Below are 16,399 nucleotides of genomic sequence, written 5' to 3'. Positions count from 1 at the left end.
ATTCTATCTCAAGATCACATTGGCTATATCAACTGTTATAATTGTATAAGATTAAGGATTGATTATTATCTCTGTAAAAGAAGGATTATTACTAGAACACACTAGATCTGTGTGTGGAACAATTTGAAAGGCACACATTCTCCCCCACACACACACATACCCGTTTCAAAATTGTTTTTACTAAGGATTTATACAAAGGTGTCATAATTCTATAAGTCAGGTAATGATTAGAATTCTTCTCGGACAATGTCAACCCTTCCTTCATTTTCCCATATTCTCCCTGCCCCCCCCCCTCCCGTGACTTCCTCCATCCTTGTCAACTTCATCTCTGTCCACAAGTTGCAAAGCTCATTCTTTACATCACGTATGTGCAATGCCACTACTAACTGGGACAAGCTTCTACGACATATTAAGTCTTCTAATCCATGCATACGAGTTGTCTTTCATCAGTGTTTTGTAGTTGACTTTTGTAGTATAACTTTTCATTCCTTGGTTACATAATATTCCTAAGCCATATATTCTTTATGACACATTGCAAAGGGTACTTTTTATTTATTTGTTTTTCAGAGGACCTATTGTCACATCTGAATGAACTTTTTACATTTTTATTTGGTATTTTGCAATTTTAATGAGTTAAAATGTATCAGTTTTAATTTTTCCCTCAGGTTTCAGGGTCTTATACCTGAAAGATAGTATCATTAGCAAATGATGAATTTTTTACTCCTTCCTAGGATTAAAAAAAAATGCCTTACTTCCCTTCCTTGATTAGTATAGCTAGAATTTCTAGTATGATGGTAAATAGAAATGCTGAAAACAGTAGCCTCTTTTTCCATCACTGATCTTAGATTTTAGGGGAAACAAATCTTCCAGGCTGGTCATAGGTGGCTCATATCTATTAATCCTACCTTCTCAGGAGGCTGAAATCTGAGGATTGAGATTCAAAGCCAGCCCTGGAAAGAACGTCTGTGAGACCTTATCTCCTCCAATGAACCACCAAAAAAGTGAGAAAAGCAAGAAATGCAGCTGTGGCTTAAGTAGTAGTGCATTATCTTTGAGCAAAAGAAGCTCAGGGACAGGACCCTGGGTCTGAGTTCATGCTCCAGGACTGGCACTAAATGCAACCACTAATAGCAACAAATAAAAATTTACTTTGTTTTTTTTTTCACAATTGATTTCAATTCTAGCTGTCTCTTTGACATAAATTATTTAGAGTTAGATTTTTCCCTCCCTTGTTCATGGCACTTCCTTATCATAAAAATGTTCTTACTTCTGTGTTTGTTCTGCATTGTTTGAGATGGCTATGAGATGTTTATCCTTCAGGCAGTTGATGTGATCTATCACAATTATTATGTTCAGTTGAACCATCTTTATGTTACAGGGAAAGTGAAACTGGACTATGATATGTGATTCTTTTGAAGTGCTATTGCATGTGAGTCGCTTGTATTTTTCCTTCTAGATTTTTACTTCTGTTTCCTAGGGAGACTGGCCTGTTTGTCTTGCCTTATCTGTCTGACTTTAGTATCAGAGGAAAGCTGGCCTCAGGAAGTGGGTTTGTTTATAATGTGTTTTAATTTTATGAAAGAGTTTGAGAAAAAGTTCCATTTAAAAAAATTTTGATAGAATTTTCTTTTGGAACTGCCTGATGCTGATTTTTTGTCTATTTTAAAGTTTCTAATTGTTCCAATCTTCCTTTTTTTTTTTTGTCTGTCCTAGGATTTGAACTCTGGGCTTGGGCACTATTCCTGAGCTCTTCAGTTCAAGCCTACTCCCCTACCCCTTGTCCTGGGCATTGTCCCTGAGCTCTTCAGCTCAAGGCTGCTGTTCTGCCCCTTGAGCCACAATGCCACTTCTGGTTTTCTGGTGATTAATTGGAGATAAGAGTCTCATGGACTTTTTAGCGCCCAGGCTGGCTTTGAACCGCGATCCTCAGGTGTCGGCCTCCTCAGTAGCTAGGAATACAGATGTAAGCCACTGCGCCCACCTGTTTCAATCTTCTTATTGATGTCATCTGTTTGAATGTTTAGGTCTTCATGATGTAATCATAACATATTGCCTGTATTTAGAAAATTTTCTAAAATTTTTTCTACACAGAGATGCAAAGTTTAACTTTACAGTAATATCTTGAAGTTTTGATTAATTTTTGTGGCTAGTTCATGTCTTCTCTTTTGTTTCTGAATTTTAAATTTTAGTTTCCTCTTTCTGTCTCTCTGTCTCGTTATCTCTCAGCCTCTCTCTCTGTCTCTCAGTCTCCCACTCACTGTCTGTCTGTCTGTCTGTCTGTCTGTCTGTCTGTCTCTCTCTCTCTCTCTCTTCCTCCCTCCCTCCCTCTCTCTCTGATTTTCTCAAGGTACAATTGAAATTTTGTCCATTTTGTTGATAATTCCAGAAGACAGTGCTACATGTTGCTCCTGTTCCAATCTATCTGTTATTTATTTATGTTTTCTTCTTTATTTCTTTCTATCAGCTAACGTTGTGTTTGGTTGCACCTTTTCCCATCTCTTGGTGCTGAGCTGTTTGTTCTGTTTGTTCTCCTCCGAGTGCTTGCTTGGGATGTGATAATGGTGAAATACGCTTGTTATTTTACTGAACAGCACACTGAATAGCAGTATTTCACCTCTCAACTCTAGATTCCTCTCTGTGATCATTTCCTTCTTCAGTGTGTCCATGATGGCATTCACTCCCTGTAAATTTATTTAGCAATTCATTTTAAAAGGTTTATTTTTTCTATATATTTTATTGTAATTAATAGAAGGGTTACATTATACTCACCAGATAGAAGATGCATTACTTCACAAACATTGATACCCTTTCTCTTGTCTTGGTCCCCATTTCCCTCCCCCCACCCCCACCCATCATCTTGTTTTCCCCCCTTCCCTATGCTATTTCAAATAACCAGATAAGCATATATACAATATATCAGATAACAAGATAAAATGCTGTAACAATATGAGATACCCAAGGGACAGCAAAAGAGATGAGAGATAACCTAGTACATTAAGGACAACAATCACTCATTATATGGCTTTTATTTCTATATCCTGGAGGTCCTTTCACTTAGCATCATACTAATAGTGTCATATTTGCCATTTCTTTGTCTTTTCATATGGATTTATTTTTTTGCAGCTTACCAAGTAAAAGTTTTGCTTTTCCCAAGTCTAGTCATTTCTTTGAGGCTGATCATTTTTGAAGGACATATTATTGATTCTCCACATTTCCATTATTCTTCAAAGATTTTTAGCTTTGCTTTGGTACTTACTTGGAAAGAAACCATATTTTGTCAATAATATTTGGCTGTTGAGCTCTCATTTTTAGCTATTTTAGATGATTTCAGTCAGTATTAGGCTTTCCCTATTTTTGCAGAGTGAGCTTTCTTGCATCTAACAATGACCTGTGTTATTCAGCATGGCCCACTGACTTTTTGTAGCTATAGATACATTTTGTTCTAATCTCCTACAACATGTGGTTGCTATTTTGCTTCTCCCTGGCAGTTTTTTTTCTTTTCCAAATTATTATTATTATTCTTTGCTGCAGGTACTCTCCTCTCTGCATACACATGTCCTGCTATTCAGCCAAATTTCCCACAGACAGAGGCAGATTGCTGCAACCAGAGAGAGAGAGAGAGAGAGAGAGAGAGAGAGAGAGAGAGAGAGAGAGAGAGAGAGAGAGAGAGAGAGAGAGAGAGAGAGAGAGAGAGAGAAGGTATCTCTCCTTGTCACTTCCATGCAGGTCTCTCTCTTCTCACCTCCCTGAGGCCATCACAAATTGCTTCCATTTTCTTGCTTGCTCTTCACCAGAATCGTATTGATGCTTCCAGTACAGAGTGAAATTTCTTTCCGGGTTGGTCTCTCTCTGTTCCTTACTCTCAGCTCACAGGCCCACGCTACATGTTGTTCAGTCTGAAAATAATTGCCTTGTATTTTCTTTTATGTCCAGAATGCTAAACATTGGCGTGGGATTGCTATTCTGGATCTGGCTGCTTCCATATGGCTGAAGGCAGAAGGGATTCCGATTTACTTGGAAGCTCACTTTAACCACCCAGTGTTTACCAGTCTGTGGCTGACAATGACCTCCACCTTGGCCGAATCTCATGATAAACATTCAGTGCCAACATTCAAAATATATGTCTCTCATTTCTTGAAACACATCCTTCACTTAGTTTGTATATCTCATTCTTTGATGGATCTTCTTGTACTTTTTTTTTGCCAGTCCTGGGCTTGAGCTCAGGGCCTGAGCATGGTCCTTGGACTTTCTCAAGGGTAGAGCTCTACCACTTGAGCCTCAGCACCACTTTCGGCTTTTTTCTATGTATGTGGTACCAAGGAATCGAACCCGGGTCTTCATGCATGCTAGGCAAGCACTTTAACCACTAGGCCAAACTCCCGACCCCTTGTTGTACTTTTTTAGGTCTTCTCTGCTGGATTCTCATCCTCTATGACAACTCAAAATATTAAACTCTGTTTGGGTTTAGTCCAAAGACTCTTCTTTCTAGCTCCTTCCAGGACATCAATGTAAACTAAACCATGGGGAATGGAAGGGGCATTGTAGAAGAGTAGAACGGATTCACTTTCTGAGCAAAAGTACAAGAAGTCTTTTAATTGCGTGTGTTCTGACTCCATTGTAGCAACATTGGATATCCAACAACATTAAGAAAAGTGAAGGAAAGACAGCTTGGAGAAAAGGGGTGAGAATGCTGAAAGAGATGACACTCACCAAGACACATGGTAGTCATACAGTGCTTTGTTGAAGGGCAACTCCTTTATATAAAGATTCAAAGATATTAATAGTAAAAAATTAATCCTTAGGCTGGGTATAGTTCAACGTGGTTTGAAAACAATGTGAAAATAGAGAGGAAGATTTATTCATTCTCTTCATCCTCCTAACTCCCTAAGGGAATTATTTGCTTAAGATACACAACTAAAAGAATTTTCTAGAATAAGTTTCTATGTATTTACCAGGCAGTCTCTGGAAAAACAAATATAAGCTAGCCTAGGTACTTTGCAAAAATGTGCGAGCAATGCGCATATTTACTTCTGGAATCACAGAGCAGCTACCTCAGCTCTCCTAAATGGAATTCAGCCGAGTGCTGGAGCAGGCCAAGTGTGGGTTATGGGAACTGTTGAACCGCCCTCTGGATGGAACAGAATGTGCTTGCATCCACACCATGCCAGATCTTTCCCAACAAATCATCTACACCACGAGTTTCTGTTCATTCCCAAGCAATATGACGTCCTCCCGGCTCACACTGCCAGCTGGTCCTCACACTGCACACAAACACACACAAATGAATGTGTCTAGGTGTTGCTTTTCTAAATAAGTCTACTTTGTTTGGATCATTGTGTCCACCTCTAGGTGAAAGACTCCTCACGAGTCACCATGGGATTCTATCTCCACCCGGGCTTCTGTGGGTTCCAAGCAGAAACAAAGGGGGATGTTTTGATGCTTGGGGACCGTAGATGCATTGCACAGTCATTGCCTCTCATGGACATGTGTTTATTTGCTTCCTGTCTCTCAAGACTTACAACACCATCCAGTTACCTGGACCCAGGGGTACTGTCCACATTCCCCTGTTCAGAATGACCTTCACTGACCTTCCCGGCCATGGGCACCTAAGGACTGGCTTGCTGCCCTTAGTTATCCTGGCTGCTTCCTTCCTGGCATGCTCCTTGAAGATAAAATAGCTGTCTGATTCTGCCTGTGTCATTATACCTCACTAGACAGGTCTAGTACGTGCCTCTTCTGAGCTACAGGTAGTGAACAAGCCTAAATAATCCCATCCAGTTTGAGAAAGTTGAATTTTTGTGTTCAGTGTGTGCAAGCAAATAAAAATACATGAAAGCATGGTATATGCCAAGAGGAGTGCCAGTGGTATAAACCCTCTAAACGAATTTTCCTTTCCACAAAATGAGCTTCCACAAGCTGAAACTCTAGGTGTCAGGAGGGGAATCAGAGATCAAGGGCAGGTGGGCAGACAAATGGAGAGAGGGCAGGTGGTGAGGGCAGTCATGATATTTGAAGCACATATGTGAAAATGGAATTTGGAAAACTGAGGAGGGCTGAGAAGGTGAGGAACTGTGAGATTGACATTGATAAACATGTATTGTATTCATACCCTGATATGGAGAATGGAAACTCCTTTGTGCATATACTTATAAATAATTTAAGCAAAAAGAAAACTATTTTTAAAAATAAATGAGCTTCTGTAAAAATATATGAAAAAATAGATGTGCTTTGACTGAAAACTCCTTCAATATTCATCCATCATTTCCCAGGTCACCTCAAGCTGGGAGGACCAGAAAGTCATTGATCACCTCAAAACAGTAGGTGGCTCTTTGAGGTGAAAGAATTTTAGCCTAAACAGTCACAAACTAAATTCTATTTAACTAAAACTGCTGTCAAGCCTGTGCTTGTGCTTCATTCATAAGAGTAGCAGCATCACAAGTTCCACACCACCAGTGTCCCCCGCTTTCCACTGGGGGCCCCAGTGAAGCCCTGACACTCATTCTCCCGTTTATCTCCTTATTTCTAACTGTGGCTGATAGTATTATTTCCTGATTTTTCTCCTATTCGTGTCCCAACACTGGGGGCTTGAACTCAAGGACTCCCAAGGCTGGAGCTCTACCACTTGAGCCACAGTTCCACTTCTAGCTTGCGCTACAGGGACCTGAGTGAAAAGTGTAGAGCCTTTCAAGTGAGTTTTACTATGAAGAATCTGGAAACTCCAGATTTCTATGTTTATATGAACATACACATTACACACAACACACACTACACAACATGCACACATCAGACACACACTACATATCAGACACAAGTACAACACATACACACACACAACACCACACTCCACACATAAACGCACAGACCTTGGTTTGATGGAGATGGGAGTGGGCTCCTAGGATTCAAACAATGCAGGAAAAGCCTGGCATTTTCCCTAAGGCGTCTTGTTTCAACTTCTCCTAAATTCAGGATCTCAGGATCCCCACAACTGTGCCTGGTGTTTCAGAAAGGAGGGTGACCCCAACTCGCACTGAGTAAATGGTAAAACTTTTGAGGTATGGAGAGTCATTACCAATATATCTGTGAAGAAATCCAGGGCAATTTATTCTCTTCCTTACAGTTTTAACCACTACTCACACAGCGAGGCCTGCATAGATAGAGCCCTACTTTCAAAGGCATCTGGCACGCCTATTTTCTGAGACTTTTGAGACTCTCGGGTTCTGTTGTAAAAAGCACCCTCTGTCTTGAGTCTTTCCTCTCACAGCCTAAATTTTAAACTCTTTCCGTCTCAGTCTGCTGCCATTCACCTATCGTTCTTAAACTTCCAAAATTCTACCATGGTGAACTCACTTAGCCAATCTATTGTCTTCACATTGTAAACATACTCATTAACTTCTCACCAATTGGGTAGATTTTGTGGAAAACAGAATGTATTGTTAAGTGGCAAGCTCCCAAATTCATTTTATATAGAGAATGTTAGAAGAGGTTATGTATCCATTTCTTAATGTGTTCACTGTTCTCACTGATCACCATTACGAAAGAGAACAAAAGAATGTTAAGTATTTTACAAAAAATGAAGGTAACATTTGAGGGAGCAAGATTCAAATTTACATTAATGAGATAATCAAAGAAACACAAGAACATTCTCAACTTGAACTCATTTTCTTGTTAAATACGTTTAAACCACTAACCATGCCAAATCCGTGAGGAAGCTATTGAAATTGTACTCATGTGAGCTGAGAAGATCTGGGTTGAAAATAGTAAATGGAGAAAGGAAGTGATGACTTTTAAATATATACATGTGCGCACGCGCGCGTGTGTGTGTGTGTGTGTGTATGTGTGTGTATTTAAAAAAACAGCATTATACAAATGCTCTAATCATTTGTTTGATTTATACCCAACTACTTGCTTCTGGGCTTCTGTAATGAAGAACCACAAACTCTGGGTGAATTAAACACAGGAATTGCTTGTCTCACAGCTCGGCTGCTGAGGGGATGTTGGCAGGGTTAGTTGCCTCCAAAGCTGGGAGGGAAAAATCGTTCCAGGCTTCTCTTTGGCTCCTAGCAAGTTGCTTTCATGTTCATTTGGAATCTTTCCTGTATCTGCATCTGTCTTGAAAGTCTCTTTCTTTTTTTAAAAAAATAAGACATCAGTCATCTTGGAGTAGACTTTGCTCTGTGACCTCCTGGTAAGTTGATTGTGACTTTCAAGGTCTTCTCTCCACATCCACCCAGGGTCCAAGCTTCTTTAGGGGTTAGGAATTCTAACATACAAACTCGGTGGGGACATAGTTTAACACATTGTCGCCCTCTTCAAATGAGCAGTAGAATGTCAGTTTCATATTTATAGAAGTGAGTACAGCACTGGGGGAAGTTCGAGGGCTTGCCTTCACAGAGGAGGACCTGGCGGACACAGATGGGGCCCGCTTGATAGTCTGTACATGCTTGGCGCGTGTCCATGAAGGCCTATTTTCTATATTTAATCTTTTCTTCATCATTGCAGACATTATCAAGAGTTCTAGTTGGTGTGAGCACTGCACACAGAACAGTGCTCAGATGGGTTTATAAACACAGCAGCTAGAACTAAATACTCACACACTTAAAACACATACAATGCACTTCAAAGATACTGTGGAGCCAAACTGAAGTCACAATCCAATCATATACTTCATTCACTTAGGAGTTTGTGGAAGATAACACCCATAACACAAATCACAGAGGCCCAACAAGTGCAATGTGCCCTAACTTAGCAGCTGGCTATCCTCAAAAACTTTCCAGACTCCCAATCCCCATCCTAGGTGCCTGGAATGAGATTTTACTAAATGCATACATATTTTCAGAAGTCAGTCCTTGAACCAAAAGCACACTTTCAGAGTTGAGAACAACGAGGCCACTTGAATGACAATGGACATAGTTCATAACAAAAAAGTCATCTAGCTCTGTTTTAATTCTCATCAGCTGAAGTCCAGAGGATTAGGAGAAAACAAAGAATGCTTTCCTGGATCAAAATAAGTGGTGAAAGGCTGTAGATGGTGGTAAAATGACTAAGAAATAGTTGCAGCTCATAAGGAAACATTTTTAAGCTGGCGTTTTTTTGTGTGTGGTTTTTTTAACTAAACTCGCAAAAAGTTTCTGCTGTGGAAAAGCACAACTTACAGATGAGGTTCGGTCCACTTCACAGCGGCTGCTCAGAATGAAACAGGCTTCAGCATCATCCATCCTGAACACAGACAGCAGAGGAAGAGAGTCACACCCTGCAACCACACTGCGGTCCATACAACACAGAATTATCATGCGCTGTTTGTTTGTTTGTTTGATTGATTGATTGATTGATTGATTTGCCAGTCCTGGGCTTGAGCTCAGGGCCTGAGCACTGTCCTTAGACTTTCTCAAGGCTAGAGCTCTACCATTTGAGCCACAGCACCACTTCCAGCTTTTTTTTTTTCTATGTATATGGTACTGAGGAATTGAACCCAGGTCTTCATGCATGCTAGGCAAGCACTCAACCACTAGGCCAAACTCCTAGCCCCTTAATTTATTTATTTTTCTCTCTATATATGTGTTTATTTTTTGTGTGCTTTCACTGAGGCTTGAACTCAGGATCCGGCACTACATTAGCTTTTTCACTCAAGGTAAGCGCTTTACTACTTGAGCTACAGCTCCACCTCCAGTTTTCTGCTGGTTAATTGGGGATTCAAAACTCACAGACTTTCCTACTCAGGCTGGCTTTGAACTGTGACCCTCTCATCTCAGCCTCCTAAGTAGCTAGGATGACATGCTTGAGCCACCAACTCCTGGCTGCTCAGATCATTCAGTACAGGTGGAATGTGTTCATGTACCCATAACCTTAAAAAAAAAGTGAATTTCTAGTACATCCTGACAATATTTGATTCTGCTTCAAAGAACCCTAATGCAAAAAGCAAAAGTTTGATTCTCCTATGATTGTATATTTTCACATAAATGATTTGCACAGATTATGGGATGGCATTGGACTGTGCTTTCTGATTATTTTGATCTCAGCTACAATGTCTGAGGTAAATTAAGAGTGGGAACAAAGCAATCTGGTATTGGGACTCAAACTCTACTGCATATTTATTTTTCCTGAAGATGACTCTTCAACCTCTTCCAGCCTCCTCCCCTTGTGTTAAGATTTGCTGTATCTTAAATAGTAGTACAATAAAGAAAAATCTTTTGGTGTTTGATATATGATGTTCAAAAACACAAAAACATTTATTTATTTTCAAAATAAGAAAGGTCTTATTATTCTATTATAGTAAGATAGAATAAACCTTTACCAAAAGTATTTTCAACAGACAGGAAAGATAAAATGTTTGTGCAATTTATCCAAAGCACAGTTTGGGGAAAAATACATGTGGAACCACGGCTTTTATGATAATGAGTATTGCATGGCATTTGAAAACATTTTCAACAAAGCAATCCCAAACTCAAGCTTCTGTGGAGGCCCTAACTCCTTCTTTTTCCCACTGGCGAATCTACCCAGGTTTTTTGACTCAGTAGCTGGCTATCTCTTATCTTCATTCCTTTCCTTTTAGTTATTTCTTTTTCTTTTTCTTTTTTTTGAGGGGGGGGTGTTCTCATTTTTGAGCTCTTTTGGTCAAGGCTAGCACTTTCCCACTGAAGCTACAACGCCACTTCTAGATTTTAGGTGAGAAATGAAGATAAGAGTCTCGGGGACTTCCCTGCTCAGGCTGGCTTGAACTGTAATCTTCAGATCTGAGTAGCTAAGACTGCAGGAGTAAACCAAGTACCTTTTCATTTCTATGAAAAAGAAAGTTTCCCATAAATGTGATTGCCTTTTCTGAGCACTCATGATAATATTCTTACTAAGAAATTGATTAGGTTGATTGAAAATAGTATTTAGCTTAGCTACTAATGACTCAACTTACTTCATAGGGGAAACTGCCATATTTCACACAAATTCATATTAAACATACAGTGGGGATTATTCGTACTTACTGTGCAAGGAATTTAACTCATCTAATACATTGGGCATACTGATTGTCCACTCAAGGCCATCAGCATATCGAGAACATTAATTAGTGTCAAGCAGTAACCCCTTCTGGACTCTCAGATAATGACCTGGACTGGGACTGAGCCGGGTCTGGAGTCTTCCTGGGATGCACAGACCACTGGGAAAGCAGTGGTGACAAGCGGGAGGAATCCAGCCAGCCTGCAGTAGCAGTCTGCCCACACACCCGGTGCCCAGTGGCTGTCCTGACAGGGTCTAGGGATTATGCTGTGGAAATCCAGCGAAAAGACTTCTACATCTAAAAGAAGGCACAGGGCGACTTGAAGAAACATGGAGACATGTTTGCAACTTCCAAGGCAGTGGGAAGAAGCGAGGGAAACGATCCGCTGCGGCTTTCTGCTGGCGTGGGAGGCCAAGGAGTTTTGGTTCCCCAGGGTGGGCTGTCTGCGCCTGCGCGGGACCCTCTGATCCGGGGCCCTAAAGGCGCTGCATCAGCCCGGAGCAGGCGCAGCACAGAGCCGGAGCGGAGGGAACCTCCTGCGCCTGCGCCAGGCGGGGCCTTTGGGGCTCCATTCCAGCAGACCAGGCCAGGCTGCGGAGAAGAGGAGGAGGAGAGAGCTGGGCGCTGGGTTTCCCACATCTTGACCCTGGTGAGTCCCATCAAGGCCGCCTCCATGGAGAGATTTACAGAGAGAGGAGACATGGCGGCCCCCGCGTGCCCGGAGGCGCCAACACCTACTTTGCTCTCAGCAGATCCTGGTCCTTCAGAGCCGAGCCTTGCAGGTAGATGACGCGCTGGGCCCACATGGGGATCTGCAGGACCCTGCGAACCTGCGCGTCCATCTCGGTGGGGCACAGGATCACCACGTAGTAATCCTGCTCGGGACAAAACAGGGCCGGTGAGGAGCCCGATGGCCGCGTGGGGGAGGACGAAGGCTTCCCAGACCATCAGCTGGGGGGGGGGGGTAGGTGTTGTTCTGAGTTTTTAGTTTTAATAACAATTAAGTTCAACGGGGTGACAATTCCATAAGTCAACTAATGAGTCAGCTGCCTGGTTGGTCCAGGTCACCCTTTCTTCACTTTCTCCCATTTCCCCTGAGACACGGTTTCACACAAGCATCTACAAAGACTGAGCAGGTAGGGTGCATCTCCATTATTATATTAATCTAAAAATGGGCTGGATGAAGAAGCCAGGCACCCTGGTTTACACCTATAATCCCAGAGACTCAAGACCATGAGATCTGAGGGTCAAGATTCAAAGCCAGATGGGAGCAGACAGATCTGGGAGACTCTGACCGCTGGTTAACCATTGAGGGGTCAGGAGTGGAGCTGTGGCTTATGTCATACTCTGGAACGGAAAGGCCCAGGTAGAATGTGAAGTCCTCAGGTCCAGCTCCAGGACTGGCATGCGCGCACGCACATGCACACACACAGTCCATATCGATATTAGATTACATTATTTATTGAAGGATCAGATTTTCCCCAAATAGATTTCCTTAATATACAAAGATCAGATTATAAATGGCTTCACCATGAAACGTGATAAAGACTTTCTATAAGAAATGAAAAATTATGAATATAAAAACAGAGGAATGTATGTTATGGTTTTCATTTATAAATTAATTTTGATGTAAAAACATACTAGTTAAAAGAGCCTTCCAAATATTTTCTTTATTTTAGGGGAAAGATAATTAGAAATTCTTATCAAGGTATTGGTCTTTGAGATTGTTCTACACCTTAATAAAAACTAATTGATGAGGTACAAGACCGGTAACCTTTAGTTCTTTAAACTGTACTAAGTCCAGTAAACAGGAAAGAAGAGAAGCTAAACCTCCATTGACCTTGTACTCTGAAAGCAAAATTAGCTGAAGAGTTTTATCTGTATAGACAAAAAGACCTTTCTGCATTTACCGTTTTAATTTGCCTAGTTCTTGTGCCAATCTTGATCATTTATTGCAACTGTAAATAGAACTTCTTATATTCCTGAAAACAAGCACAGAACATTCCAGACTTCTAGAATTCACTCAGCAGTATTTTGTACAATGTTTAAGTATTCAAGGGAATAGATGACCTTATAATGGATTCCTTATTTTTTATTACATTTTATGTTAAAATTCACTGTTCCACTAGAAAAAAAACTATCATTGATAATTTACCCAAGGAAAGAGAAAGCAGTCTTTTAATTAAAAAAAAAAAATCTTCGGTTTCCAGAATTAACATAATTCCATCTGGCTTTAAGTATAAAGAAAGAACATTAAAGCATTGTTTATCCCTTCTGCATTTTTCTATGTTCCCAGTTATATTTGTATTTCATTTACTGCTTCTAAATTTAGAAAGGCAGATATAAAAACCCTCCACAATGCTGGCTGGCCACACAGCTGCTTAGTTGGCTTTGACAAGATGTACGCGGCAGTATTGTGAATAATACAATCTAAATGTACCTGTAGTCTTGGATGGGCATAGAATTCATTTAAGAAATCCATCAGTAAGTCAATCTTCAGTGAGCTGACACACAGGACAACATGCTTTTCTGTCTGGGCCCTGTGGCGGCTGTAGTTACCTCCTGACTTTTGTCTCTCCATCCACAAGTAGGCCAGCTGCTCGAACTGCAGTCGTGTTTTTCCACATGTGAATAAAAACACCAGAAACACACAAACACACACACACACATACAAAATCCTTTAAAAAATCAATGCAGTACATCTATGGTTCATTTCACTCAAGTTTCTTCGATGGGAGGCAATGAGAATCAAATCATGATCATAGGATTTCCTCAGAGTTCACCGATGTCACTCAGAAGCGTGTAGTCTCCGAAGAAATACATGAGCATGATTTTACTACGGTGTCCTGTCAGGCCAATAAGATGTTTGTCCCTCTGGTCTTGGCTTGCTGTGTCATGGGCTGAGGGTAAAAGGAAAATTCCATGTGTGTTCATACACATTCTTCTGCCTAGCTACACTCATGTGTCTTGCAAAGGGCAGTGCCAGAACCTAAGTAGCCAGTGCCACCTTCCAGCTGTTCAGAAGCTGACTTTATGGGAAGTGAGGGCACCCTGGGTGAATGTCAGGAAGACATGAGGAGAGGGATGCCACATTTGAGGTGCTTCTAGATACACTGGGGATAATGTTCTAGAATAAGCTTGCAAGGTAAAATTGCATTTATCATTGACTCCCTCATTGTAACACCCAGGACTCAGGATATTAACCTCAGAAGTTAGAGACTGGTTCTACGCATTTGTAATCACATTAAATAATTAATATTTCTGTCCCTTTGGAATCACCATAGTCACTGCCCAAAATATTTAAACTGTATGTCTCAATTTTGTTTTAGTTGACCAATATAACCAATAAACCTTCAACCTATTGATGTTTATGTGTTTATGGATTATTTGCAAGAATGAAGAGAAATCAATCCTTCCTAAATTTACTTCTTTGGTTTATAATCCTATAATTAAAAACTATCTTATCTTATAAATGAATGTGGTTAACTCTGTTTAAAAGGAAACAGCTAACTGAATTAATATGTTACCAGCTGTAATTGGAGGGAAAGAAACAATTCAGTGTTTGAAGTAAAATATCAAAATAGGCACTTCTGAAATGATTTAAATATCTGACCTTATTATTAAATAAATGAAACTGTTTATCATAAAATATGACCGATTCGATCTGCCAGGAGTTGCATGATGCTGAAAAATGAATAAGGTCATGCTTACCTGGATGGGTAAAACCACCAGAGCAACACAAATCATAGCAACCACAAAGAGCTTGGAGGGCCATGTCTCCGGAGTGACATCCCCGAAGCCGACTGTAGAAAATGTCACAATACAGAAGTAAAGGGAGTCGAAGAGATTCAGCTTCTTTCCTATTCGCTCCAGATGCTGGATTCCACAAATGCTAAAAGAACACGACACGCATTTCCATTACAGTGTGAAAACTGGACACATGGTCTCTCATCCTTGTTCTCTCAAAGCCAAAGCATGTGTCATACAGCCATTTCACAGCTGCTCTCATGTTTTACAATCCATGTTCTCAGAAAAAGATATTGGATTGACATGTTTACACTAATCAGATAGTCCTATTTTGGTTAATAGCCAGAAACTGCTTAATTTCATTCCTGCCCCAAACACTAGAAGTTAGGAAGAAAGGAGACATTTTACTAAGTCTATGCCTATGCATAGACAGATGATGGATGAATTATTTGTTACTGAAGAAGCCATTGATTTTTCTTCATTTCCTCACCGTGGGATGCTTTAGTGAGAAGACCCCTCACCAGATGCAGCACCTGACACTGAATTCAGAACTTGGTATAGCCTCCAGATTGATGGGATGAAAAATACAATTTATTAGGACTTGCTCAACACCAAGTAGCACAGCATGCCAAGTAACTCTGAAAAGCATTTTTAAGAGGGACAATCACTTATTCAGGACAATTAAGGATATGGAAGCAAGACAGCAGATGGTTACAAGACGTCTCCAAAACAGAGGTATTAAATGGTATTACAAATAGAACTATTCCTTATTCTATGGAGAGAAAAACGACAAGTGGCTAGTACATCACTCCTGTTGTGGGTTTGTGTAAACATGCCAATCAGTGTATATTTCCTTTATTTGAATGATGGCCTGACCTACTCATGTGCAACCAACCCCAAATTCTCAATGCAGCAGTATTAAAATGTGGAGCCTCAGGGAGATAATTAAGGGGTTGGAAATGGGAGCCCTTCAAGCAAGACTGGGGAAAATTCACTGAGCCCCTTTGTCTTCTGCTTTCTGCACTGTGAAGATGCAGCAAAATGATGCCATCTTGGAAGAAGTCAGAGAAACAACCACTAGCTAGACATTTGCCTTATAGATCTCAATGCTGGAAATCTCAGCCCCTGATTCTATTAGCAATAAATTCCTGTGGCTTATAAATTGTCCTGTCTTCTTGAAGATTCAAGAAATAGACATAACTAGAACACTGGTAGAAATAGGGACCATAAAAACCATTCTAATGACTTATTACACTGACAAAAAGAATATATTACTAGAAAGCAGAAGAAAGGCCATCTCTGTCACAAAATGGAGTAAGTTGGCTCAATTACTTCTGTGTCTTGGTACTTTGAGAAAGGCAGAACTTAAGAATGATAATGGAACTAGAACGTTTGGCAAAAGGAATCTCTAAATTAAGTAAGTGCTATGCGTATTTCAAGGCATCTCCCGGTGGCATGCTAAAATGGGAGAAGACAGAAATGGATTAAAGATGGCATTTATAAGCAAAGGGTGGCAAAACACAGATTTGAGAGATTTGCATCTTCTCCAACTTGTGAAGAATGAAAAAAAATGGGGCCTAGGAGAAAATACAAAGGGTTTGAGAGTCACATGAAAAGGGAAGTGATGCTCTTCACCCAGACAATGGCACGTGACTCTGGAAGCAT

The 16,399-nt window shown here is 40.6% G+C and overlaps 1 protein-coding gene across 7 annotated transcripts in view; it reads right to left on the bottom strand.

The window, feature by feature from the left end:
* Nucleotides 1-16,399, bottom strand: part of Kcnt2 (potassium sodium-activated channel subfamily T member 2) — a 267,206-nt gene that overhangs the window by 111,388 nt on the left and 139,419 nt on the right. For all 7 annotated transcript variants that reach the window (XR_016536895.1, XM_090341474.1, XM_090341480.1 and 4 more), the window contains exons 9-12: nt 14,699-14,879; nt 13,428-13,592; nt 11,726-11,862; nt 9,153-9,216 (exon numbers count right to left, since the gene is read on the bottom strand). Coding sequence is in view for 6 of the 7 variants with exons in the window: in XM_090341474.1 (XP_090197600.1) it covers nt 9,153-9,216; nt 11,726-11,862; nt 13,428-13,592; nt 14,699-14,879 (547 nt within the window). In the remaining variant the exon portion in view is untranslated. The remainder of the gene's footprint in view (nt 1-9,152; nt 9,217-11,725; nt 11,863-13,427; nt 13,593-14,698; nt 14,880-16,399) is intronic.

The sequence above is a fragment of the Megascapheus bottae genome, chromosome 10, assembly GCF_031878675.1.
Source record: "Megascapheus bottae isolate mThoBot1 chromosome 10, mThoBot2.hap1, whole genome shotgun sequence".
NCBI classification, from domain to species: Eukaryota; Metazoa; Chordata; class Mammalia; order Rodentia; family Geomyidae; genus Megascapheus; species Megascapheus bottae.
The sequence above is the reverse complement of the archived record's forward strand: the minus strand, read 5'-3'. Positions and strand labels throughout refer to the sequence as shown.